Source organism: Meleagris gallopavo, chromosome 15 (genome assembly GCF_905368555.1).
Source record: "Meleagris gallopavo chromosome 15, MGAL_WU_HG_1.1, whole genome shotgun sequence".
Lineage (NCBI taxonomy): Eukaryota > Metazoa > Chordata > Aves > Galliformes > Phasianidae > Meleagris > Meleagris gallopavo.
The window spans coordinates 7,853,586-7,879,745 of record NC_139418.1 but is presented as its reverse complement, the minus strand read 5'-3'; the positions used below and the strand labels follow the sequence as shown (position 1 = coordinate 7,879,745).

General features: G+C 44.8%; 1 protein-coding gene across 3 annotated transcripts in view; it reads left to right on the top strand.

Moving 5' to 3' along the window:
- HTR4 (5-hydroxytryptamine receptor 4) overlaps positions 1-26,160 on the top strand; it is a 101,218-nt gene that overhangs the window by 35,650 nt on the left and 39,408 nt on the right. For all 3 annotated transcript variants that reach the window (XM_010718917.4, XM_010718918.4, XM_010718920.4), the window contains exons 3-6: positions 9,240-9,365; positions 10,242-10,442; positions 21,602-21,755; positions 22,428-22,993. In XM_010718917.4, coding sequence (XP_010717219.1) covers positions 9,240-9,365; positions 10,242-10,442; positions 21,602-21,755; positions 22,428-22,993 — 1,047 coding nt within the window. The remainder of the gene's footprint in view (positions 1-9,239; positions 9,366-10,241; positions 10,443-21,601; positions 21,756-22,427; positions 22,994-26,160) is intronic.

Genomic DNA, 26,160 nt, shown 5'->3' with positions numbered 1-26,160 from the left:
TAGCAGCCGCTGGCAGAGCAGTTTGGCTCCTCAGTGCTGGTCGGGATCTACAGGCCTAGGTTGGGATCCAGTTTCTCTGTTCTAACATGGCAAAATTACCTGCAAAAATGAATGCTTGCTAGATGCTTGTTATCTTTTTTGAGTTTTATGTCTCTTGGCTGGCTGGTCCAATAGTACTTGAGAACTATGTTGTGGTATCTTTATCTAGATGTATCTAAGGAGCTGAGTGCAGCCAATCTCTTTCTCCTCCATTTACCTCAAAACTTTACATATTTGGTCATATACAATATAACCAACATACAGAGTCTTCGACTTCCACAGGACTTTAAACACTGAGGTGGTTCCTATGTTTCCACGTGGTTCCTATGTTTCCACTCTACTTTATCAAATTTCAGTCCTCCAAACCTTTGCTCATTTCTTTCTTTGGCCTCTACATGTTAAGTTTTGTAAGTGTGCAGTTAGCAACCTGAAGCAGATTTTTGGAATCGGATTGCTTTTCCTCTGTTTTGTGCCGCTTGCCCAGGTGGACATCTTCAAATGTTTATTTGAAGTGAGAAAGCTGATGAAGATTTGTGGAGAATATTCAGAAAGTGTACTTATCTGGGGACATAGAAGGAGATTTAAATGAAACGAGATCAAAGTGCTTTGTTCTCAGTTCAAGGGCTTTCCACATCCTTTGCTTGGCTATCTGGAGCCTAAAAGCAGAAGTGAGATTCATACAAAGTGAGTAGGTGGATGCATGCTCTGGGGGTGGAAGGTTTCAGGCTGCCTCTTCTGGAATCAGCATTACTGAACTGCAATGTTTGTAGTGCAGCTCACAGTGACAGCAGAGCAATGATGTCTTAATGGAATGCATGACGTCTTAAAGATGACTTTTGTCAAGACTGGCTGATCTGCTTTGTCTTGGGATGCTACTGACTGGTTGAGTAATTCAGAAACTGTAGTTCTGGTGAAGGGCCTGGAAGAAGACAATAGTTCAGGTAGATATTTTAAGGGGCACGCACCATAAAAGCTGAACAAATGAACTGCACCATGCTGGGCCTTTACAAAGCTCATTGGGACACTGTCACGTGCTGTCTTCAAAGAAAAGTACTTCCTGCTATTCAGTGAACGAGCAAGCTGATTTCCACGTGGCTGAGAGCCATGAGAGGTGTTGAGGACATTCTCAAATGAAATATATTCCAGAAATCAATGTACGTATTATCTCATCTGTGCCAAGTCTTACATTAGCAGGGGTGACAGCAAGAAACTCTCTTGTTTCTCTAGATTCTTGAAACTGGGAAGCTGTCCAGGAAATATTAGAAGCTAGACAGCCAATAGCTGTATTTCACTTTTATTGTTCAAAGTGTAAACAAGCGGGGAGAGAAGTACACCGCCTGGATATTTTCATGTACAGCCTGATACCAGGACTCTCCCACTGGCTTAACTGAATGCCTCTCATTGAATAGTATTTCCCTGAGTGCAGATATTGCTTACAAGAGTAGAGGGAGAATTTTCATGCTTTTTAATCTGAAAGTCTTGCAATTTGCACACTCTCGGCAAAGATGGGAGCAAAGGTTTTTCCCGGTCTGAAAATGCAAACTCGAAATGCTGATAAATACTAAGAACTGCTGTTATGGTGTTTCGAGAGTTATCTTTGGGAAACACATGTGTGTGGATGGAGCAGGACTCCCTTTTTCAATTTAATGGCAGAAGCAATAAAAAGCCGAGCAAACAAATGCTTTTAGCCCAGGAGCAGCAGCTCATCCTTGCGAGCTGTGCTCACTCAGTCTCAGCACGCCCTGCTATTGCAGCCGGTCACTGCAAGAAATGTCGCACAGATTTCTGTGAGCATGTGAAATGTGGACACTCGGTGTAGTTAATGTGAGCCTAAATTGGATTACCCAGCCCACTCCCGTGCTAGAGGAGGTTATCATAGATCTGCATCAAATACATTCAGTTACTCCCTGCTTCTAAACAGCTGAGACTAAAGATCGAGGTATTTATGTATGTAATAGAAATAATGGTGGTGTTGCTTATGTCTCTGTAAAGTAAAATTATTTTACATGATAACTGAATTACAGACATTCTGGTTTGAAAGTACTGGGAAAACAAGGCACTTCACTTGATCAGGTCTCCTGAGCTTAGCACTGTTGTATTTGCCTTTTGAACACAGCTTGCTCTGTTTAAGACTGCTGTCTGACATGGGATAGGCAGGAGTGACTTCTCTGTAAAACAGAGGATGCCCACATCATTAACATAGACTGTACAACAAAAGCCACGTTTATTTTTGTGCTTCTTTCATCACCTTCTGTTCCCTGTTCAGCTGACACACCTCGTTTGGAAGGTGCGTCGGTCTTACTTCTGAGCAACAATTCTAATTGCAAACTGATCAAGAAATTTCTGATTAAAGGTGTGTTTGATCTTTGGTTTTATTCAGCATTTCCAAAGGAAAATGATTGTTGCAACATCTCTACTGCGCTTCATAGTGTGCTTAAGTTCCTGCTCATGCCTAAACCAGAGACTTGCTTTTTCCTAGTTGCAGAGCGTTTGCTAACCTCATTATGATAAGCAGACCCCACATATTCAAACAGCATTATTATGTGTATGTGGAAATAAAAAGGGAATATTCAGTGTTTGAAGGGGACACTGGGAGTTAAATGGGAAAAGTTGGAACGGAATGTAAGGAGAACACAGTGCTGAGGTCCACTGATTGCTCGTGTCTGTGCAGTGCTTTGCACAGGAGATGGCTCATGGTATTTGTCGGTAGACCACAAACAACGATGGCAGCAGCTGTCCTTCCGCCACGCAAACAGCATGATCTTAATCTAGTGCTAATTTCGTAAGTTAATTTTAGCTTATATTTTAGGTGACAGCCTAATGGCTTTTAGGGATTATACCTACATGCATCAGCCTCGTGGCAATATCCTCTCATATGTGGGTGTAAATTATGTAACGCTTGATCTGCTGATTGAGAAGGAGCCGAGCTAGGATTTTTGTCCTTCGTTTTATGTGAAATAGCAATGGCTGTGGCTGTGTGCTGCCAGCTGGGCTGCCCTGTCAGGGCTGAGGCCATCAAGGTGCAGGCTGCACCCTGGCTGTTGCTGCACTGGGGTTCCTAGCTCAGCACGTGTTCCCATACAACGTCATAAGTTTCTCATGCCGCCGAGATCTCAGACCTTCCTCTGTATGCAGATGATGATAAAGGATTGCATTGCTCAGAGTCAGTTTTCAGTCCCAGACTGGTCAGCCAGGGAAGGCAGGCCGAGGCAAATTGAAGTGATTGCATGGACCATCAGGAAGCTCCTTTCTCTGGGGTTGTTACTCGGGACCCCTGTGCCTGCAATGCATGGGGCCATCCTGCAGCACCCAGCAGCCCTAGTGCACACCTGCTCCCAAGCACAGCACTCCTGGCATGCACCTGATTGACTGCACAGCCCACATGTAGCAGTGTTTAAAACATTGAAATAGCCTGTCTTCCTCCCTTCATCTTGACAATTGATTTTAATCAGTGTTATCAACTGTTTGAAGCACTGAATCCTCTGAAGTGCTCTTGCAGGAGATGCTGTGTGGAGCGGAGGTGCGGTACCAGTGATGTGCACAGGAGCTTTGCCCAAGAGGAGGTGACTTGAAACCCTTGTTTTGCAGCTCATGGTCCTTCTTGGCTTGCTGCTGTTTGCAATAGGGTAGAGCTTAATTCCCACACTACAGTGAAAGCAAGTTTGTTTGCACAACTTTTCTGAGGTTTAGCATGAAAGGAAAGGCCCTTATTATGTTTTCCTGCTTACCCCAGTGCTGCAATGTTCTTGGTTAAAAAAATAAAAGTTATTTTGATACCTGGATTGCTGTTTGTTTGTGGCTTTTCATTACTTTAATTAATTTCAATCTGTTTCTAAAACAGAAGTGAAATACATAATTGATTTTGCTAGGTGTGGTCTTGCCATATGCACAGTCTGAAGTGAAGGCAGAGATTTACAATGCATTAAGAGAAATTATATGCTACTGCATTAACGCTGATTTCTGATTAATATTTTTAGGTGGCAGTAGAAAAGAATATGGTAACAGCTGGAAAGCCATAGATCAAATAATGTCTTCCCTATTGTCATGTTTCTCTGCTGAGACATGTATTGTTAGGTTTACTCATATAATAACATATCTTGATTTTTAAGTGTTTAACAATCAGCCTCTGCTTTTATGCCAAGGAATAATCAGGGGAGTAGGGAGGAGGAGAGGCAAAAAACTGCTTGCTTGTAGTGAAAGGCCTGCATGAAATCTCCTATCACCTGGAGTTACAGAGTGAGAAGCCTTTGCTTGGCTGCAGTTAGCAGATGGGCTCCTCCAGTATTCCCCACTTTCCTTGAGGCCACTGCTAAATCGAGGAGCAAGCTCTGGTCTACGGGAACCAAGGGGAAATTCTTTCCAGAGAGAGTGATGAGGTACTGGAACAGGCTGCCAGAGAGGTTGTGGATGCCCCGTCCCTGGAGGTTTTCAAGGCCAGATTGGATGGGGCCCTGGGCAGCCTGGTCTAGTATTAAATGGGGAGTTTGGTGGCCCTGCATGTGGCAGGAGGGTTGGAGATTCATGATCCTTGAGGTCCCTTCCAACCCTCACAGCTCTGGGCTCTGAGTCAATTACACAAGCACTTTGCTACGAGGTGCTCAGGAGGCGCCCTGCTGCCTCCAGGAGATGCTCCATGTCACCTCCATGGGCAGAGTCATTCTCTTGTGGTCAGGAAATGGCTCTCTGGCCACTCAGCCTCTGTGCGTCATCTCCTCTGCCCCAGAAGAGCAGTCTTGTTTGTCTTCCCCCCCCCGCTCTTTTTTCTGTCTCCTTCATCATACGGTGTCTGCAGTGCCCAAGGTGCTCTCTGCCGTTCATTGGTCATTTTATCCCTCCACAACTGTGGGGAAGTTGAGCTGTGACCTGTAACAGAAACCAGAGGGGTGATGTACACAGCCTTGCCAACTGATCTGTTGTTTAATTGCTACATAAAACATGCAGAAGCACTTGAGGTCAGTTAGAAAAGGTGGGGTGTTGGCAGGAAAGTAGAATTTGAGCTTCAAAAAAAATAATTACACAATTTTTTGAAATATTAACAACTACTCAGAAGAGGTTTTTAAATATATCCATGTGGGTTTTAAGCATTCATTCCGTGTTAGTATTGCTAAGTGATTCTATATTCCTTTTCTTAAGCAATTTCTATATTCCTACTAACCAACAATCATTTTGTCTGAATCTCATTTCCCTGTAATAGCAAACCCATCAATCTCTGCTTTATTAAACAGAAGCGTGCTTGCGCTCAGATTTGATCAAAGTAGTTAAGTAAACCATTGATTTTAATTTACAGCAATATCCACTTCTTCCATTATTAACAGATTCAAATTACGGAGACTGAATAATTAACAAATCTTCCTTCTTGATGATGGATCAAAAAGCAGACGAGCAATAACATCTTCCAGAGAAATGCCCTTCCTTCACCCCAAGCACTGTGTACGCTATTCAACACTCCCCAGGGGAGCAATACCATGGGCCATGGGAGAAATGCTTTTTGTAGAGACCTCCCAAGTGCTTCTGAAACTGTTGTCACAGCAAATCTCCATGGACATGTTTGCCAGTGTCTGTTTCTGACCTAATCCAAGAGGTAGATTGGATACCAGAGAAAGTTTCTTCTCCAGCAGAGTGCGAAGGGAAAGTTTTGGAGTGGGTGCAAAGCTCATCCAACTGAACCCACAAGCAGGGCTCACAGTGACTCTCCCATCTGCAGACACTGCAGGGTGCAGGGAGAGACAAGGTGCTCAAATAACACAGAGATGAGAATTGCAGAAGAGAAAAAGCAGAAGGGTGAGCAAAGCTAGATAAGACAGAATATAAATCAAGCCCTCTGCCTGGCTCTGTACAAACATCATCATTCTCTCTACTGCCGTGCCAGCATATGTGCACTGCCACACTCCAGGTGAAGGAACATCTTTTGTGAGGAGCCATTCCGTGCAGTGTAACATTTTATTTCACAGATGTAGCCATGGAGTTTGCCTATTGTGAGGGCTCAATTTAGGCAGGTACAATTACAGCTCCTGGAGGTGCCTTTGATCCCAGCATCCCTATTGTGCCTGAGCATTTTCATCTGCCCCATACCCAGCTTGCTGGCCTGTGGCTGAGACCTGCCTTTGAAGTTGTTTCTTTTTCTTATCCCTTTAATTTTTCTGGTGTCTGTTCCTGCTGATGAACATATTAATGAAGGTTCTGGAATCAGCTTTGCTCACTATACTGATGCTAGCGAATGTCTGTCCTTCCCCAGCTGTCCAACCTCTGTCTACGCTACTAGCATGTGCTCCAGCAAGGAATTACCTTGTGCATCTCAACAGGCACCATGCATGTGAGCTACAGCACCAGCTACAAGATGCTCATTCTCCCAAGCACTTCACTGCAGTGTAGATCTGTCTGCCAGCAGCTCCCAGCCTTCCAAAATCTCAAACACTTCACTTAGAGGGAGAGGAAATATTTCAGATCAGATTGACATGGAGAGGAGCAGGAAAGTGATTTCTAGCTGTGTGAAGGAATGACGTCCTTTTGTAGAAGCATTCATGTTGCTAGTGACCAGTTCTGCAGAGCAGCTTGGGCTAAGGAACTGGATGCCTATTACCTTTATTTTTGAGGGAGCCTATGTATGCAACTTGGGGTGATTGAAAAGCACAGAAACTGATTCCATGTGCCTGATTTTGCATTTAGCACACTACTGCTAGATAAAGAAAAGCTGTCCAGAGACTGTATTCCCCAGACCCTGAGAATTCTACAGTCAGACCAGAGGAATTCACCAACAGCCATTTGACACAAAGCCACTGTGACACAGACACTTACAGAGAGAGGGAAGTGCTGCTATATGCATGTAGACATTTCATTTCCTACAGGCCACTGTCAAAGACAGGATGATGGATGAGGCAGAGCCTTTGGGCAGATGGGTTTTTCTTCCATCAGATGGGAGAAGGTGTGGCTGGATCAATGTAAGCAAATTGCAGGCAGCAATTACAAGAGCTGCAGTGACAAAACCCACTCATTTCAAGAGTTGTCCAAGAACTAGTGACCCAGGGCAGCCAGAACACAAAAAAAGCTGGGAATCCCACACTTAGTTCTGACAGAGCCTTATCAACATTTCTGAATGCCACAGCATTTGCCCAGAGCTACCAGCTGCTCAGAAAGCTTCTTAGAGCCTTAATTGCCCTCTTTGAAGTTGTATCAAGTCCAGTAGACAACTCTTTCTAATTAAGAGCAAACTCTTTCAGATGCTGAATAAAACACACTCTTGACTTTGCCTTTCTCTCATCTTAGCACCTATAATTAACTTGCACAAAAGTGCCTTACTGAATGTAAATCTATGACTACACCTGACTGTCAGCATAACCCTGCAACCTTCCTCCATTAAGCAGGACAGAATTGTCTGACATTACCTCGGAAAACCATTAGGGCAGAAGGAGCAGTCATTGCCTTGGCCACTTGGGCTGGGACCATTCACCTAAAACAGGACAAATCCTGCTACCTTACTGGGAACCCTCTGCATGAGCACCCATACCTCTCTGGGTATTCACGGGTACCCCAAAAAATCCATGTCCAGATTCACATGGGGCTGGCAGTGCTCAGGAATATTTTGCCCCAAAACTCTGCAAGGAGGAGGGGTACACTCATCTGCCAATGCTATGTGACATTTGTTAAACTCCTGGTTTTAATTCATGAGATTAGTGCAAATTAAAAGCTGTGTGTGCTCTCACGGGTGAGAAAGCTTTGCTTATCATAAGGACATACATTTGCAAAGCTAGAATGCGCAACTGCCTTGGACTCTTACTTATTATAGCCAGATCAGTGCTGCATGGATCAGCCCAACACTGTGCCTCCTTTCTTCTTCCTTATTTGCTCATGCACACACTCACCCATCTGGATGGATCTACACGCAGTGAGGTATTTCCTTGTAAAACTGAAAACTCCAGGCATTCCTAGGTGTTCACATAGACTGTGAGTCTGCAGCCTCAGCAGGCTGTGTCTGACCTGACAGTGCAACCAGCAGCAAGCAAAGGAGTCAGACTCAGAGTAGTGCTGGGACAGAGGCTGTGATTAACAGGATGCTTCACAGTGCAGGTGACCTGAAGTTGGCCATAAGAAGCCTATTAAGAAGGTACGGGCACTGGAGATGAGATTGCAGCAGAGCTTCTAATCCTTTTTAGCTTTGCCAACAATCAAGAGAACTCAGTGAGATCAAGTGTAAAAGTCTGGGTCGTATTTAGTAAATAAAACATGACCCCAGAGGAAATCAAACTAAAACAGAGTAACCGTTCAGTTTTTCAATTACCTGAGCAATCTCACTGCATTAATCCCAGGTACCAAATGCCAGCTCCATACTCAATGAAGAAATCTCCCTGCTGAATCAGTGTTGAGTCCTGCTCTTAATGCCGGCTTACTTCTAGCCCCACGTGATGCTGTGAGCAGGTACCCCTTCTCACTGCTGTGATGTACTGTGGAAGGACACAAGTGCAGGGTTGAGGTGCCTTTGGTTCTGGATACATTAGTAGAAATAGCCTAAAAGGAAAAATGGCTCAACAACTTTGTAATAATTGATTTTGTGAGGGACTGAATGCTATTCACTGCACGCTGTTCGCTGCCCTCCTGTTTTGCAGGCTCCTAAACAGAGAAAAGTAGTAAAATGTTCAACAAGACAGTTGTAGAAATGCAGACTTGGAATATTCCCAATGTTGTGTTGGCACATTATTCTTTAGAATCATGGAATTGCTCAGATTGGAAAAGACGTTAAAGATCATCAAGTCCAACTATGACCTAACCATACTACCCTAACTAACAACCCTTGGCTAAATCATGTTCCTGAGCACCACATCCAAATGGTTTTTAAACACATCCAGATGGCAACTCAACCACCTCCCTGAGGAGCCTATTCCAGTGCTTAACAACTCTTTCTGTAAAGAAGTGTTTCCTAATATCCAACCTAAACTTACCCTGGCCCAACTTTCTTTTCTTTTCATTAAAAGAAAGAAATTGTTTTCAGCGTAGGAAGATTGTGCGCTTCCTTTTAATAAATGTGTTTTCTTTTCCCCAATGCTGGAGCAGTTCCTAAGTAAAAAAGAAAAAAAGAAAAAAAAAAAGCCAGGCTGCCTCTTGTTCTGCAGGCAGTCACCTGTAGCCTTCTGCTCTGCAGTCTCCAGGCTCTGATGCTTCTTCTTTTCTCTTCTTGTTTCTGCTCCTCTCCCCCCCTTTCCCCAAAGTTCAAGTGAGGGCTTCGGCGTAGCAGAGAAGATCGTGCTGCTCACCTTCATCTCTGCGGTTATCCTGATGGCCATCCTGGGGAACCTGTTGGTGATGGTGGCTGTGTGCCGGGACAGGCAGCTCAGGTGAGCCCACACAGCCCCTGGTGCTGCCACATCCCAAATGGGAGACCCACACATGCAGCTGTGAGTCCAGATCACAGATGATGAAATGCCACCACCAGCTGTGCCAATGTCACACTGTCTCTTCCCTGAGCTCAGATCTGCATTGTGGTGGTGGGACCGCTGTTTCCATCCCCTACTTGTGTTGCACTCAGTGTCAGAACCAGATAAATCAGTTACAAACAGAGCTGAACACAGTGCTCGATTCTGTCTCCCATTACCTTTCTAACAACTCCCTCCAAAGAATGTGCAGCTCAAGCCCTGCTGCAGCCAGCAAGTGTTCCCAGCAGCCTGGGGCTCACCTGCAAAGCTCCTGTCCCAGGGCTGGCTGCTGCCCTAGGGCTTTGTCAGAGCAGCCCCAGGACTGCAGTGAGATGTTCAGCAGCCTCTATTCATGTTCTGCGTGGGATTCTTAATGGATTTAATGCTATTTTATTGTTATGATTCTAAAAGTACACTTCAAGTTAAAATGATAGCTTCAGTTAGGTTCTGCAGAGTGCTTTCTGGAAGAATTTTCACAATATATAAGTTAAAATAAAATCTCCCTCCTCATCCCCAGACTATCCAATGCATCCCACAAGGCTGAGCCAGATGCAGAGGCCTGTGGGCATTTATTTACCTCCTGCATGTGAGCAGCAAGACACGTTCATGCAGGAGAAGCAGGAGCTGTTAAGCTGTAAAAATCAAGAATGAGCTGGGGAAGACAATATGAAGTGGGACATTCATTGAAGAGGAGCTATTTACATGATGGAGCTAATCAGACCTAATCACAAGCCAAGATTTTTGTTCACACTGGAGGATGTTGTGTTGAAGTTATTCATTTTGTTACCTGTCTTGCAGGAAAATCAAGACCAATTATTTCATCGTTTCTCTTGCCTTTGCGGACCTGCTGGTGTCAGTACTGGTGATGCCATTTGGAGCCATTGAGTTGGTCCAGGACAACTGGATCTATGGGGAGATGTTCTGCCTTGTCCGAACATCCCTTGATGTCTTGCTCACCACAGCATCAATCCTGCACCTGTGCTGCATATCACTGGACAGGTATGAGCAGAACAGCTGAGCAAGTAACTTTCGCTTTGGCTTTCTTTAGTGTTGTTGCTTATCCGTAACAGCCTGAACCTGTTGGGTGCCGGGCAGCAGTGAGTCTCTCTTGGTATCTCCATTTGGAAAGAGTGGTCTGAATCCTTATCAGCAAAGGGAGACTTTGAAGGAAATGAGGTTTATATTGGTAGAGCAAGGTGGGTTCTCACCTGGTTCTTGGCACAGTTTGCATTATTGATCAGACATGGCATGCTTTCTCCTTTTAAGTAAAGATTTTAATTAACCTTAAAAATGCAGCCTTGGAAAAGATCTGCAGAAGGAGGTGCATTTTGTGCAGGTAGCTATTTTAGGGAGGAAATTGCTGTGTGTGGCTGTGATGCTACAATGAGATAGAAAACACAGCAGTGATAGCAGAGTCCCAGGCTGCAGCAAGGAAGGATAAGCTCAAGTGCAGCAGCTGTGGATACAAAAACAAAGTAGGGAAAAAACAAAAACAAACAAAAAAAACTGCTTACCCTGTGAAGACCTCAGGTAGGCAGGGCTCTCCAGCAAGATACCCTCAGCTCTACTGCCAGCCCTTAAATGAGGTCTGGGAAGGGGTGGATCCTGGCTCCACCCCTTCTGATCATTTGGCTGCATTGCATGCACCTGAGCTCCCCTGGGTTGGCCCTGCCTTCCCATCAGGTGCTCAATCACTGCTATAGGCTGTGACTTTGCATTTCTGCTACAGCAGCAGTGCTGGGTGCTGCTCACTGCTGGAGCTGCAGGAGGGCAGGGCAGGGCAAGGCAGGGGTTACGCTGAGCTCCTTGAGCACAGAAGCTGAGGCATTTAGTAGCCTGCCTTTCCATCTCTTGTCAAAGCAAACCTGACATGTCTCTGAAGTGCAATCAGAGCTGCTCTTCCTGCTGTTAGCCAGATGTACACCCATATTACTGAATGACACGTTTTGACATATATTACTAGTTTATATGAAGAAAGACTTAAAAAGCAACCTCCCTCCTGCCTTCAGATGTTATAGGTTTTTTGCTAAGGCATCCGTATGCAGGTCTCTGCTAGGAAAGACTAACGAGGAGGTAAGCAGAAGTTGCAAGAAAAGTGCATAGGCTTTGTAGGAGAGAAGTTTGAAAAACTTTCTTTTTATTTAAACTTTCCTTGCAAAATTAAAGTGAAGCCAAAATCCTAAAACCTTCTCAACTTGAAAAAAACACCTTCCAGACTTGCAAGCATATTTCACAGGATAAATACTTAGAACAAAACATTTTGACCAGCTGTACTAACGAGCAATGTTTAAAGCCTTCAGTTGTGTTCTGTGTAGAGATTTCAACACCTTTAAAAATACTATTACTTAGTATTACTATTAGGAATAAAATAACCATAATCATTCTTATCATCGTGACCACTGATATTTAAATAACAACTTTCATCCAAAGGGTCTGTACCTAGCCAGGCTCCAAAAGGTACTTGATTAACTTCTGCACTGATTGGTGTGGACACACGGGTAGCACCACCCCGTAGTGCATCCCGATAGCAGCTGATGTGTAGCAGTGACAGCATGTTTCCTTATCTGGGAACAGAGATAGCTGGAACGCAAATGAGAAGCTCATTATCTTAAAAACGTTGACAAATTGCCGCTCTGAGCCAATTAGTGGTGAAGCAGCTGTTAGGCGCTGCGCTCTGGATGTGGACTTGTTATGTAAAACGTTGGGGTTTGGTTCCCCAGGCTCTTAAGAGATGGCAGGAGGTTGTGGAGGGAAAATATTGCTGCCAAAATATCGCAATATCCCCTCCTGCCCATCTTCCCTTTTGCAGCTCCTGACACACCGTGAGCTCCTGCTGTCCCCTGTGCCCAGTGCTGCTGGCACAGCCATGCTGGGTGCTGCCTGCTGCTGCAGTGTTATCCATGTGGGGATGCAGAAGAGGCATTGCAATCATACACAGGAAGACTATTTTGTAAACAGGTCAGAGGCAGGTTTTGCAAATGCCTGAGTTTGCAAAACTCAGTAGAAGGAGCTGGAACTGGAAATATATTATTAAAAAAATGAAATGAGACAGGTTAGATTATTCTATATTAAATAAAACATGCAGAACAGAGTGAACACCTGGACAGACCACGTTTTTTCATTCGGTGCTCTTTTATTCTCTGGCCCCTAGAGCTGTGAGCTCTCTCTGCCAAATCCAGAGCTGCCATCACAAAAAAGGTGTGGGAGAAACTCCCTAATATTTGTCACTCCCACTACTGGCCATATTAGACTAAGAGGTGCATTCAGGGGTGGGCCATGGGAGTGCTGAAGGCTGCTGCAAGCCCAGGCTGAGGAAGCAGAGCTGCACTGACTGCGACTCAGCAGCACAGCAGTAATACCTGACAGACCTGAAATTGCCAGATGTCAGGGAATTATTTCAGGGCACACAAGCACTCTTCCTCTTTCACATGTGTTTACCATAGAGGTGCTGCTTTGCTCTCAAGCAACGTATCTTTTCCTCTCATCTGCACATCCTCAGCCTTTATCAGCTGTTGGTAGAAACTTGCATTTCTGGGGCATTTTGGTGTGGTTCTGGAGGTGTTTTTCTCCGGTGAGAACTGACACTCAGGAGGAGCACTGGGAGCAGGGAACGGGCAGCAGCTGGCCATGGGAAGACCAGAGCAGATAGATGGGTGCAGTGGAAGGGGGGCTCAGCCCAACCTCAGCCATTCTCCATCACCACCACTCCTGGCAGCTGCCTTTGGAGCAGTGCTTCTTCTGCAGAGTTTTACTTCACGTGTGCTCACTGTTGCCCCTCAGTTCACTCAGACTTTGGCAGAAATCTGGAAAAACCACTGCATGAGCAGGAGGAGCCATGTTACCACTGAGATACAGGGAGAAAAGCACTGCAGAGACTTAGGGACACTCTGGCTCATCTGAAAATGTGAGTCTCCAAGGTATCAGAGGTACATCAGGGCTCACTGAATCCAAATTCTGATGTCACTGGGTGATACTTCTTTATTATTTTTTCCGTATTCTAGTATAAATGATAGAATTAATCCCAAATTCTTTATCTATCTGTTGCATGCTTTATGCATACCTATCCATTCTTTGTGTCTCTGCAATAAAAAAAAAAAAAAAAAAAAATTGCACTGCATATATATAGACAAACAAGCTATGATAGAATCTTTCCAAATAGAGTTCACCTGCCAGGAAAGGCAATTTTCTTCTCCAGTACTTGCAATACGATTTGCAGTATAATTATTTCTCAAAGCCTCATGGAAAAAGAAAACCAAAAAGCACTCACTAAAACAACAGAGAGAAACAGTCCTAAATGTCTGTATTCTTGGCCTTATATGCACATGTGGCTCCTCTGCTTACCCACACACCCCAAGCATCCTGTAGGCTGCTGCTGCTTGCTCCAGCTCTCCTGGTGTGTCCCAGCCATGGAAGCTTTCCTCCAGGGCTGTGTCTCTGCTGGCTGCTGCTCGCCTGGTGTGTTAGAAACATTGGTATATTTGCTGTGTACAGAACAGAACAGACCTAGCTGTGTGTTTGTGTACATGGGGCTAATCTTACTGAATCCAAACATACCACATAATCACTGCTAAATAAAGGCTAAAGCAAAGCAGATGTATCCAAAGAGTGTTGGAGCACCAGACTGACAGATGCTTGTTGCGCCATTTACAAACATTAATTAACATTAATGTACTGTTCAGACATCAAATTAGCACAATCCCTTGAGGAAAGTGACGTTTTGACGTTTTAGAGCCTTAAACTTCTGTAGAACAGGGGCAGGGGCTGCAGCTGGCCAGGCTGCAGGGCTTTGGACCTCTGAAGGACAAGGAGGAGGCAGCTGCAGCCAGCTGTGTGCTGGGGACATCAGCTGGCAGGTGCAGGGGCAGGGTGTCAGCAGGCAGCCTCGCTGCATTCTAAATAGCTAACAGTAAATAATTATTGGGCATTCAACAGGCTGGCTGTGTGATACAATGCCAGCAGCAGTGTTGAACCGGGCCGTGAGTTCCCCCTGTCCTTCTCAGATGGAGAAGTGCTTGGTATCCTGCAGTTGGTTGTATGGTCCCATCCTCGAGGGCAGAGGATGTGTGGTGGCTGTGCAGGAGGGCTGGGATATGGCACATGGCTGCACGACGGCCCTGAGAGAAAGCTAACACAGGTCTGCAGAATTCAGGTTGGAAAGCATTACAAAAAATAATGGGGCAGATGGTCACGGCACAGCCCGCGAGAAGGCTTTATTAATCTCTACCAAACCAGTAGAAATATGGACATTTATTTTGCCACCATTGCCTACAGTAGCCCTGCACACACACCAACCCGTGCAGGGATTGTGGAGGAGCCTTCCGTCTCCGTTTGGCAACATACGTTTGTTTGTATTACTAGCTAAATTTATCCAATTCCAATTAACTGTTCTCTTCAGCATTTTTTCTCAGAGTAATTATCTCAACACCAGCAGGCTGTTGTTTTTCTAATAAGAATTTAATTTTGTTAGATATAATCATTTTAGGACATTTTTCTTCTGGACCAGCAATGCATAACTTCGTTTAGTTTGGCACAGTCAGAGATCATGGCTTATTTGCTCAGAGGGAACAAGGAAAAGAGGAAAGAGCCATTCTCTCCCAGAATAATGTAGAAATCTGGTTATGTGGAAGCTAGAATGTGGTTTTACAGAAATATTGGCAAAGCCAGTAGCACTGTTTCAATTGTGCACAGTGATGAACAACTTCAGGCTCTCTCTCTCTGGACCTCTCGACTTTGCCAGGGTTCAGCTGAAGCCTGACCCAGTCCGGCTTGACTGCTGGAGAAGAAGAACATGCCATTCTCTGTCACACAGGTTTTCCCCTGCTCCATTCAGCAGCTTCTGTATCTGAGCGTGGCTGGGAGCAGCTCGCTGGGCAGCCTCTCTGCTCGGATTCTTGGTTTTGCCACCCCCCTTTTATGCTTTTTGGTGCTTTTTAAGAGTATTAAACAGTTACAGTATTCAGAAAGTTTTCCTCTGCTCATTTTGGCCCCAGTGATGATAAATCATATGGTATGCATATCATGGAATACATACGCGTGACACCAAATGGATTTCTATGTGGGTACCCATATGGCCCCGTCTGTTCTGTAAAGGTGGGTGTGTATTTGTCTGTCTGTGATGTCTAAGGAGCTTCTTTCAGGGTAGTATCTGCATACTCATAACTTAAATAAGATTGGATTGAAAACTGAGAAGATACTTCAATTTTTTCCAAGGAAGGAATTATCTAATGCAGTAAAATAATTAGGTTCTGTGATGCTCGGAAGGCAGCAGAGTGGTTCAAACTCATCTTAAGGCAGGAGCTGAGGATGCCTGGCTGCTCTCTGGAGACATGCCCAGGGCAGCTCATACACAGTCCCAGGCTTGAGGAGGAGCTTGGGCATCCAGGCTGGCCAGCATCAGTGCCCACTTCTCTTACACCACAGAGAATGGTAGCTCTGCTGGCCCAGCTGGTTACCTGGATTCTTGAACCTCTGGTTTCGGTCTTGACGGTGGGTCCGGTTACAACCAGAGTCTCCTCTTGTCGCTGCTTAGTGAGTATACAGATATCACTGCTGCAGATAGCCATCCCTACCATGGGCCACAGCTAAATTCTGCTGCTGTCTGGTGGAAGTCAGGAATGTAGTGAAATGCCATGCTGTTTCTCAGCCCTTTCACTTTCCTTTCCTGTCTCCAAGAGCCTAGAATCTATAAACTTTTGATAACTGCAGGTGTTATCACTTCGAAGTTGACATGATATTGAAGAACCTTTATTTTCCTCTTTTTTTTTTTTCCCCTGGACAGGACAGTCAGAGTGTGCATATGTTTGTTTATATGTAAGATTTTTTGTTCAGGCAAAGAGGTGACAACAAACACTCATAATTTACAGTGCTTACATTTCTACGAAAGCCTTGGACCTACACAGCAGATTCAGTGTTCAGTCATACAAGGCAAGAATATAGTTGTGGTTCATTTTCTGTCTATTTTCTCTTTAGATTCACAGCTTCCTTCTTATCCATCACATCCTGTCTTCACATATACACAAACTTAACATTAGACAAGCTGTCCACGATCCTGCTGCTGAGGAATGTGATATTGTGCCTGCTCTGCACAAAGTGTTGAAGGCTGTTAGGTACAAATGTGTCACTGGTGTACCGTGTGTTATGCATTTATATTTGCTTTTTGGTTTTGCATGTAGCACCGACCATGAAGATGAACTCACCAGCAGGGAAAATGCAAGTTCTGTTGGGAAAGGTTAAAATATTCTGCTCTTATAGCAGTTGGACATCGTTATATTTGACTCCTGGTGCAGTGAATCTTGAGAGGCATTTATAGCTTTCATGAACATAACAGAGGTGTACCTGCATTCATAGAATCATAGAATGGGATGGAAGGGACCTCAGGGATCATCAACTTCCAACCCCTCATTTCTTTGGAGCTCATGGGGCTGTTTATAGCAAATGAGGTTCACTCTGGGGGATTGATCCATTTGGCACTAATGAATGTCCCCAAATTCCTTGTGATTGGAAGACAAAGGACAATTGCATACATGTTTCTCAGAGCCAGGGACTGGGTAGAACACAAATCCTTGGTAGCCAAACATATCCCTGATGGCCATAAAGGCCATAACTACGGCTACATGAACTGTTTTGTTCTCTTTGAGCCATCTGTAAAATGTTAGCTCTTGAATCATTCACATGTGGTAAATGTCTTATGTGGGAAAGGAAAAGCATTGTAATAACCTTTGCTTTATGGAGCTGTTTGGAAGCTCTGCAAGACCAGGAAGGGATCCTTGCATTTCCCCTTCAGCTGAGAATGTCATAATAGAGGCAGAAGAGAGGATGTTCACATCATCTCCTTTGCTGTAGGTAACGGGAACTTAACGTTTCCAGGGAACTGCAAAAACATGGATCTTGGCTGATAATAGTAAGAATTAATATTTAACTCAACTCGGACGTTGTATTAATCATGTGTGTATATTGCATTTTATATTCATCCATCACACTGTCACAGCAGTACCTGATAAATATTCTTTATGAGCACAGGAGAACAGCTCTAGCTTGAAAGAAGCAGAAATGTAGAATATGCCTTAATTTCAACTTTTGACTAAAACTATTGATAATCCTGGAGATATAATTACTTTTCTCTCAGTGAATAAATAGCTGCTTAAATACCGAAACCATCGTTTGCATCAAATCATCAGCTACTGCAAAAATTGGTGTGACTTCAGTGATTTCTGTTAACATACACAGCTTGATGTTATCTGACTCTCCGGGCCACTGAATGGAGTCCTGCTGAGCAGTGGGCAGCCAGCTGTGTGCTCCTCTGCCTCACTCGCATCAGCAAAATTATCACCCACGCTCTGATTGAGGGACCTCGCTGCTGTTAACAGGGGAGGGGCAGGAAGAACCCAGCTCAACTCTCCGAATACAGCAGGAGTCATGGCAGCAGCACCTAGAAAAAAAATATGCATATGATCTTTTGACATGTAAGTGGAGGAAAATTGCTGCTGAATCACTGGGAGGGAAGAAGTATGAGAGCTTAAGATGTCATTTTTACAGGCATAATTTTTACTCTAATGGCCTTTAACAGCATGTACAAGTCAGCGTAACGCTGTCAGTTGCAGCAGAGATAGGAGTACAGAAATGTAATGACTTGAGCTGCTTGGAAGAATTGTTTTCCTCCTGTAGTTAATTAGCAGTGTGTCATGGTTTTCTATTTGCTGATTCAACAGCTGGAATGGCAGCTTGTGTCCTGGCTTTTCTCTCTATTTATTTGTTGAATTTCTCCTTCTGCCCTTTCCACAAATAAACGCGGCCTCTTGGGACTGCAGTAACTTGCTATCAGGAATGTGACAGGAATCCTTTGATGTCCAGCACTGGGCAGCACTTTGCAGTAGGTGTCTCTCAGATAGTAAATAAACAGATATACCAGGTAGATCTCCCTTGGGTCTAGAGTCGGAGGAGCAGTTGCACATAGTGCCAAGAGAAGCACCATCTGTCTGAATAAGCAGTCAAAGACGTTACTGAAAATACCTGTTTGAATTCAAAGGTCTGTTTATTTCCTTGGGGAAGGAAACTGAAGAACATGGGAAATCCAAACTCAATAATCTCTAGTAATAGAAGGCGAGGTTACACAAGCAGTGTAAGGAGGGTAATTATCCCAGGAAGAAAGAGATATTTATTCTTCCCATGGAAATCAGTAAGAGATTACAACTTGACCGTGCTGACCCTCGTTGTCTGATAGACTTGGAAAAGTTTGGGCTGAAGGGAGCTGTGGAAATCTCTGATCCATCCTTCCTCTTCCAACTCAAATCTGTCTTCATTTCTGTCAGGTTCCTCAGGGCCCTCTCCAGTTGAGTTTGGCATATCTTTGAGGCTGGGCAATCTCACCTGTTCAAATCTGGACCCACTGAAGGCAAACTAATTAAATCCCGTTACTGTAAATTATTTGGCTTCTCCATGTGCTGCCAGAGGGATGTTAAGACCATGTCAGTGAAGAGAAGAATTGGATCCACTGAATATTATGGATGTTTGCATTGCTACATGGAGGGAACATTTCAGACAATGCCCTAAGAGAACATTTACTGTCAAATACACGATTTCATTGATAGCAAAATTTTTCAGAGAAACAGACTGATTTTCATGCACATATGAAACCAGAAGACGATGTATAAATGATCAAATTGAAATAGTTGAATGCTTGCTTCAACATTTTTCCCCCGTGACATTTTGAATCTTGCTTTAGAGAGATGTTAAAAATGTTTTCTTTTGACACTTTGATTTTATTTCAACCTTCTGTGTGGAATATATCTTCTAATTTTATCAAAATAAGGCAATTTAGCTGACTCCACATGACTGTTTTTAATTTCTGATGAAAATTTGGCAATTTTTAGATTTTTCTGCCTGTTTAGTACAAACTTTTCAGTTCCCACTCAGTTCTTGACAAATCATGTGCCTCAAGGATGTTACTTTTATACGTACACGCAAGATGTGCACATGCGTGCTTTTATCTGTCTCATCTTAATGGGCCGCTGGCACTTAGAAATTCTCAAAGGCTACTCTTCAGGTTTGTGGTTCAGTTTTAGTGTATGTGTGCTAATTTAATGTCTCTGTTTTATGATTCTACTGACCTCATAAAGCAGACTTATATAGGCTACATACACATTAGGTCTTGGTGTGAAGCCTGACTTTAAAAAAAAAATCTCTTTGACAGAGATCGTTAATTCCTTTTATAAATAGTTGTAGAAATTATGGCCACTTCTTCAGTGCAGTACTGATATCTCTGGGTACACAGATGGGCACCACATTGCAGAATGTCTGTGCTTCCAAAATCTGGAAGGTACATCTACTAGACAATAACTACTAATTCACTGGGAAAATACACCCATCAGGCACAGAGCTGAATTGTATGTGGTGCTGTTTAGAAGAGCTGAGAATTCATGGGTGCTTGTGATGTCTCCAACCTACTGGTTGTGCCAGGTGAAAATGCCAGGAGCTCAGCAAGAGGCATCTATAGGGGAAGCAGAGGGGCATTTCTGCTGGAACCCGTGTTGGCAGAGCGGGGCTGGGCTCAGCACTGCTTTCTCACCTGACAGCAATTCCTGTTTTCTGCAGCAGAACAGCAGTGTTCTGGAGCCAAGCCAATAGTTTCCAAACAGCTGTAGAGGCATCTCTAGATGTAGAGATCTGAACTGCAGGATCCCTGGAGACTTTTAAAAGGAAGTTGAAAATGTTCTCAGTTACACATTTAGAGTGAGACTCGTGTTGGTTGTAAAGAGATTTTAATGCTGCTTTATGAGCTGAATTATAAAACATTTTGCAAAAGATGTTCTTTTATAAATATCCTCGTTATGTCTGTATGGTCAAGAAGAAAATGTCTGATGTGTTTACATTACTTCCTATCAATTATCTGGAGCAAGAGATAGTTCAGGGACATATCTAAACTTGGTTTTTGGGTACAGTCCCTTTGTGGATCAACAGTCTTCACAGTCTACCCTGTGAGATTTCTGTTGTGATCTTCCTCACTGTCATGTTCAAATCAAAGAAACTACAAGACTGCTAGAGCAAGGAGCAGGGAATTGAAAGTCAGGACCATTTCTTGGCTCTGCTCTGGTTTCCAGTGTGAACATGGGTAAGCCACCGGCCTCCAGCTTCCTATCTCAGCAGTGGGGATGTCAGTGCTGGCCTGCAATGTGTGCTGAAATCTAAAACTCTGGAGTTTGAAAATATTTCATTGGGAACCTAAGACAGGCTGTCAGGTCAGGACCTCCAGGAATTTGCAATAGGATGATATGGTTGCTGATCTGCTGCGCTTGTGGGCATATTTAACTTCGGAGATGGATTTCTGTTTTTAGGCTTGATACACCTTCTTGATGTAGAAATCTGATAACAGGTGGATAGCACAGGAAACAAGCAGGCAAGTTGATTTTTTATCTCAGAAGATATTTTCTGTTCAAAGCTGGTTGTTATTTTAAGAACATGAATCTATTGTGCTGTGAATGTGTTAGAATGCCTGGGAGAAGAAAGGCGAACGCAGGGCACCTCTCCTCGAATGGGAAAAGCCTGGAAGTCCTGGGCAGAGCTGTGCTGTCCTTGTGGCTGAAGGTTAAGGCAGGGAATAGGGAGGAAGAAAAAGAACTCAGTTAGGGAAAAGCACACTTAATTTTACTGACATTTTCACAACTATGAAACACTTCATTAATTTGCAGTAACAACCTTTGCAGCTTTGCCAAAATACATGTCCGTTGCCATTAGAAAAACCCCAACATTTACTCCGTTATGGCTAAATAGAAGGAAAGTGAACTCATTCATTGTGGTAAGGAGGGTGCAGACAGCTTTGTGACTAAGCACAGGAGGAGAGGAGGGCAACATGGGAGGTCACTCCCTTGCTCAGCGACTTCAGACAAACCACAGCATTAATCTGTGCCTCATTTTCCCTAGCTGGAAAATAGAAAATATTGGCTTTTCCCTGCAAGGGACTCTGAAACCTTATTTACTCATGCTGTTAAAATACTCTGAGCTCCTTGTCTGAGAGGAAGTCAATAGAAATAGACTATAGAATCATTTTTTACCACTGTTTCAAAAGGCAGAAGAAACAAGCTAAAGGAAAAGGCTTTACAGTTTTATTTTTAGAAGACCTGAAGGTCTTCTAAAATGGTTGTTCTCTTGCTTTCTCCTTGCAGGTATTATGCTATCTGTTGCCAGCCACTGGTGTACAGGAACAAGATGACTCCACTGCGTATTGCTGTAATGCTTGGAGGCTGCTGGGTAATCCCGACATTTATTTCTTTCCTCCCTATCATGCAAGGCTGGAATAGCATTGGCATCATTGATTTGGTGAGTAACTTAGGAGACATACCATCTTGGTACTAAATATATTCCCTGCTGTATATTCTTTTAAAAAGCAATATTGAAGGAAAAGAAGGCAAGGGAGGCTAAAGGAGAAACCCCTTGTTACTGATTCAGAGGGCCTGCTGAATTCCTGGAAGGTGTCTTTATGGGGATTTGCAAGGCTGCTGCCCTTTGCCCTGTACCTGATGCAGCCCCTTGTCTTCTGAGGCCACAGCAGCCCAGACCCATGCCACCTATCTGGTCCTTCTCTAGTGCATTTGGGCAGATGAAGCTTTAGCATTCTTGGTGTAAGAGCATATTCTGATGTGCAGGTCAGTGAGCGCTGCAAAAAAAGCACAGCATCAAGTGAAGTTATTCCTCTTTGCAACGTCTGAACTGGACTGTCAGGCTGATTTTCAATAGCCAGGTTGAGGTGTGCTCTGGGATGCTGGAGCTGCATCATGGGAAGATCCTACAGGCCTTGGGGCCAGCAAAGCCCACGATGTGAGCACAGGCAGGAGGGGCAGCAGCAGGTAAGTGAAGTACTGCATATAGAAGAGGGAAAGGAGGAGAGAGAATAGCAAAGTGACGGTGGAGCTTCCTAGCAAACAGACTGCTGGTATCAGAGCAGCAGCACTGAATTTCTTCCCTTCTTTCTCCTTCTACCCCCGGCCCCAGATTCAGCAAAGGCAGTTCAACAAGGCTTCCAACTCCACGTACTGCATATTCATGGTCAACAAGCCATACGCCATTACCTGCTCTGTGGTGGCCTTCTACTTTCCCTTCCTGCTGATGGTGCTGGCCTACTATCGCATCTACGTCACTGCCCGGGAGCACGCCCGGCAGATCCGGGTGCTGCAGCGCGCAGGGACCCCTGCTGACAGCCGGCACCAGCCTGACCAGCACAGCACACATCGCATGAAGACCGAGACCAAAGCTGCCAAGACCCTGTGCATCATCATGGGGTGCTTCTGCCTGTGCTGGGCCCCCTTCTTTGTCACAAACATAGTAGACCCTTTCATAAACTATACGGTGCCGGGGAAGTTGTGGACAGCTTTCCTGTGGCTGGGCTACATCAATTCAGGGTTGAACCCCTTCCTCTATGCCTTCCTGAACAAGTCTTTCAGACGTGCCTTCCTCATCATCCTCTGCTGTGGTGATGAGCGATACCGAAGGCCTTCCATCCTGGGGCAGACAGTCCCCTGTTCCACCACCACAATAAATGGATCAACTCATGTGCTAAGGTGAGTGTTTGTTCCTCAGCTGCTGCAAAATACCTTGAGTCAGTGGAAAGAGAACTTCTCTTGAGTTTTCTTAAAGGATTATTTTTGCATTGCATTTGAAATAGCTGATGGGTTAACTGTTCAAAAAGGAGGGAACAGGAGAAGTGCGCAGAAATCCTTAGGGTGCTCCAACGACCAGTGGTTTGAATGTACCCAGATACGTATTGGAGTGCACAGTTTCTCCAGAGGCGTGTTCAGGAAACAGTTGGGAGGAGGCAGTGGTTGTGCATGCATGCTGGAAGTCCTATTGCTTTTTCTGAGAACAGTTTGACTGCAGAGGGAGCACCTTGCAGGAGGCTGCCCTCCCTTTGCTCTAGCAGAGGGACCGAGGTGCTCTCATTGCCACTTCTCCTCAGATTCTGCCTTTGTAGACCCGCCCGCTGGTGCTGCTGCTCCTGAAGTGATGAAAGGCAAAGGATGGCACTGTGGAATCCCAGGGAATGTGAACCCCCCACACCTCACACATCCATCCTTTGTTTCACACCACAGTGCTTTTTGCAAGAGGACTGCGTGTGGTTGGGATGGCAGCGGGCTCTGTGCTGGGCCACATCCTCTGCTGCCTTCTCCTCACTGAGCAGTGGAGGCAGAGCACTGAGGAAACAGGGAGGAGCAGTTATCTCCATAATATCAGAATGAGCTCTATTCTCTAAAAGAAAATATGCAGGTGTTTCTGTGCCTGTGAGTTATTTGGTTCTGGTGGTAGATGGATTCATGGCTCCATACTTGCAGATAAGGGCTTGGTAACAGTGTTTGTGTTCAGAGCTGAACCCGTCTGGAGAAAAAATCGTACTTCCAGCTGTGCCTGATCTGTTGGTTTGTGTCTGATTTGCACCCAGCTCCCTTCTGTAAGTTTTGGAAAGAGTCCTGGGCTGTGTAATGAATGGGAGACAGGGCAGGGCTTGCCACAACCCTGAGACAGGCCTCTCATGCTTTTTACATCATGAAGGACATTACAAACCATATATCTTCTGCTGAGTAAAAGCTGTTCAAGGGCTGAGGTCCCAGAGCCCTCTGCCTGTGATGGATGCAGGGCACAGCGCAATGCTGGGCTTGTGTCAGAGCCATGGGATGAGGCGGACGCTGCTCAGCTGCAGAAGGAGGCTGGGAGCTGCAGAAACAAGCACAGGGAATGTGGCTGCGTGCAGGGAAGAGAAAAGGGTTTGCTTTGGCCATCACTGGTGGAGGGCTCCATGCTGTGACAGCCTCCCCAGGGCACTGGCCATGACCTCAAACCTGCCAGAGTTCAAGGAGTGTTTAGATGATGCTCAGAAATATGGTTTGAGTTTTAGGTGGTCCTATGTGCAGTCAGGAGCTGGATTTGATGATTCTTGTGGGTCCTTCCAATTCAGGAAATTCTGAGGTTCTATGATTCTAGTGTTTACCTGGCCAACCCACTGGCCTAAGCACAGAGAAAGAGCGAGTGGTGTCTGTTTGGGCTAGTAAGTGCTGCAGCAAGGTACTTTTTGTGAAAGTACTCCCATTTCCAGATCCCCCCTCATGCTTATAACATGTGGCTCCTGCAAACAAGTCCTCCATGGAAATAAATAACGAGTCTGAGGACTGTGTGATCAGCTGCCCTGCCTTGCTGCAATCCTGTCAATCTAGATGTGATAAACACTATAAAATGCTCCATAAGAACTAATTCTGCATAGGGCATCCTGTTCGCTTCTAGCTTGTATGAGTTATTATATAGATAAGAGTGGGTCTCCTCTCTTTAGCTCACTGCAGGCACAAGCTGCATTCCCTCTTGCCTTTCTGTGCTCTGCACATCAGCACTTCAGACACAATTATTTTCTATTTTTTTGGCTTTGTAGCAGATGAGAAAAGCATGACTTCCTCTCCTGTGCGGATTATGCACTGCTGGTGATGGAGGCGAGGGATTAAAGGAAAGGTGACTAATTGTAGTTTCTGGACTTAATCTCACTTGTGGAATTTTGAATACTTTGGTGCTTCTCTATTAAATGCAGAACAGTTTGGACTCAGCTCAGATGGAAGGCAGGTTCTCTCAAGACGTAATGCACATCTGCTTTATAGCTTGGAAATCCTGTGCCCAGCAGCTGAAATACTGAAACCTTCCTTAAACCTATGGGCTGGCCTCATACTGACCCAGCTGTGAAGAAGCTTGGGGGCTGGGCTTGGTTCACACTCTTCCAACCTCAGAGTTGTTTTCTCCTAACTAAGAGCTTCTACACATGGGGGGAAGTTGTGCAAGAGGGATGCTGCAGCTGTGTCTTGTACCCCGGCAGGAAGAGCATGGAGAGTCCTTGTGCTGCATGCAGGGTAGACTTCCACTCCTAAAGGTCTGCAGTTCTGCATTAAGCTGAATGAATCTCTCAGTCTCAAAGGGATTCAGGAGTGGTGGAACAGGACTTGGACTTCTAACCCCTCCCCACATCCAATCTTGATAATATGTGGACTATCCTTCAGCTCTTTCTGTGCAAACTGTTCTTCCTTTGCCTACGACTCACTGGTGCTTCTCCAAGTGACGCTTGCTCCAGTACTCTTGTCCTCAGTAAAGGTAAAATTCAGGCGCTTGCTCTTGGATGTGTCTGACCTGTGAGCGCCTTCCAGAGAGGAAGCCATTTCTTCTTTTTTTTTTCTCTGATAACTTCAGAGCCAAAATATTCCAATGTTCTCATTTCGGGATTTCTCATGGTTGTATTAAGAATGGGGAAAAAAAAAATAACGGAGGAGCAGAAAGCAATAAACAGCAGTGGTGAGAAGAGGCAGACCCCCTCAGCACACACAGACTGACAGGCCAGTTGGGAGGCAGTCCTCATCCTTTCTTAAATTTATTTTTCAATTGATCTGTGAAGACTGTGGTGCTCTGGACAAGAAGACAGGGAGAGGCTTTGCACAGCACACCTGGGCCTGTTGCATGTCCGGTGGGATGGGCAGGCTGCATGCAGCTCAGCTGCCTTACCACAATGGGAGGGAGACACAACTGTCTGAAACCCCAGCAGCCACCCTCTTTTCTCTCTAAACCCTGAAGCAGAAGACGGGGAAAGGATTTCCCATCACCGATTTTGCTATTGAACTCTCCAAGTGATGGAGATATCCATTCTTTGGGCCGGGTAAGATGTGGTGCAAAGTGTAGTTGGAAGATGTCATGAAGATGCAGGAGACAA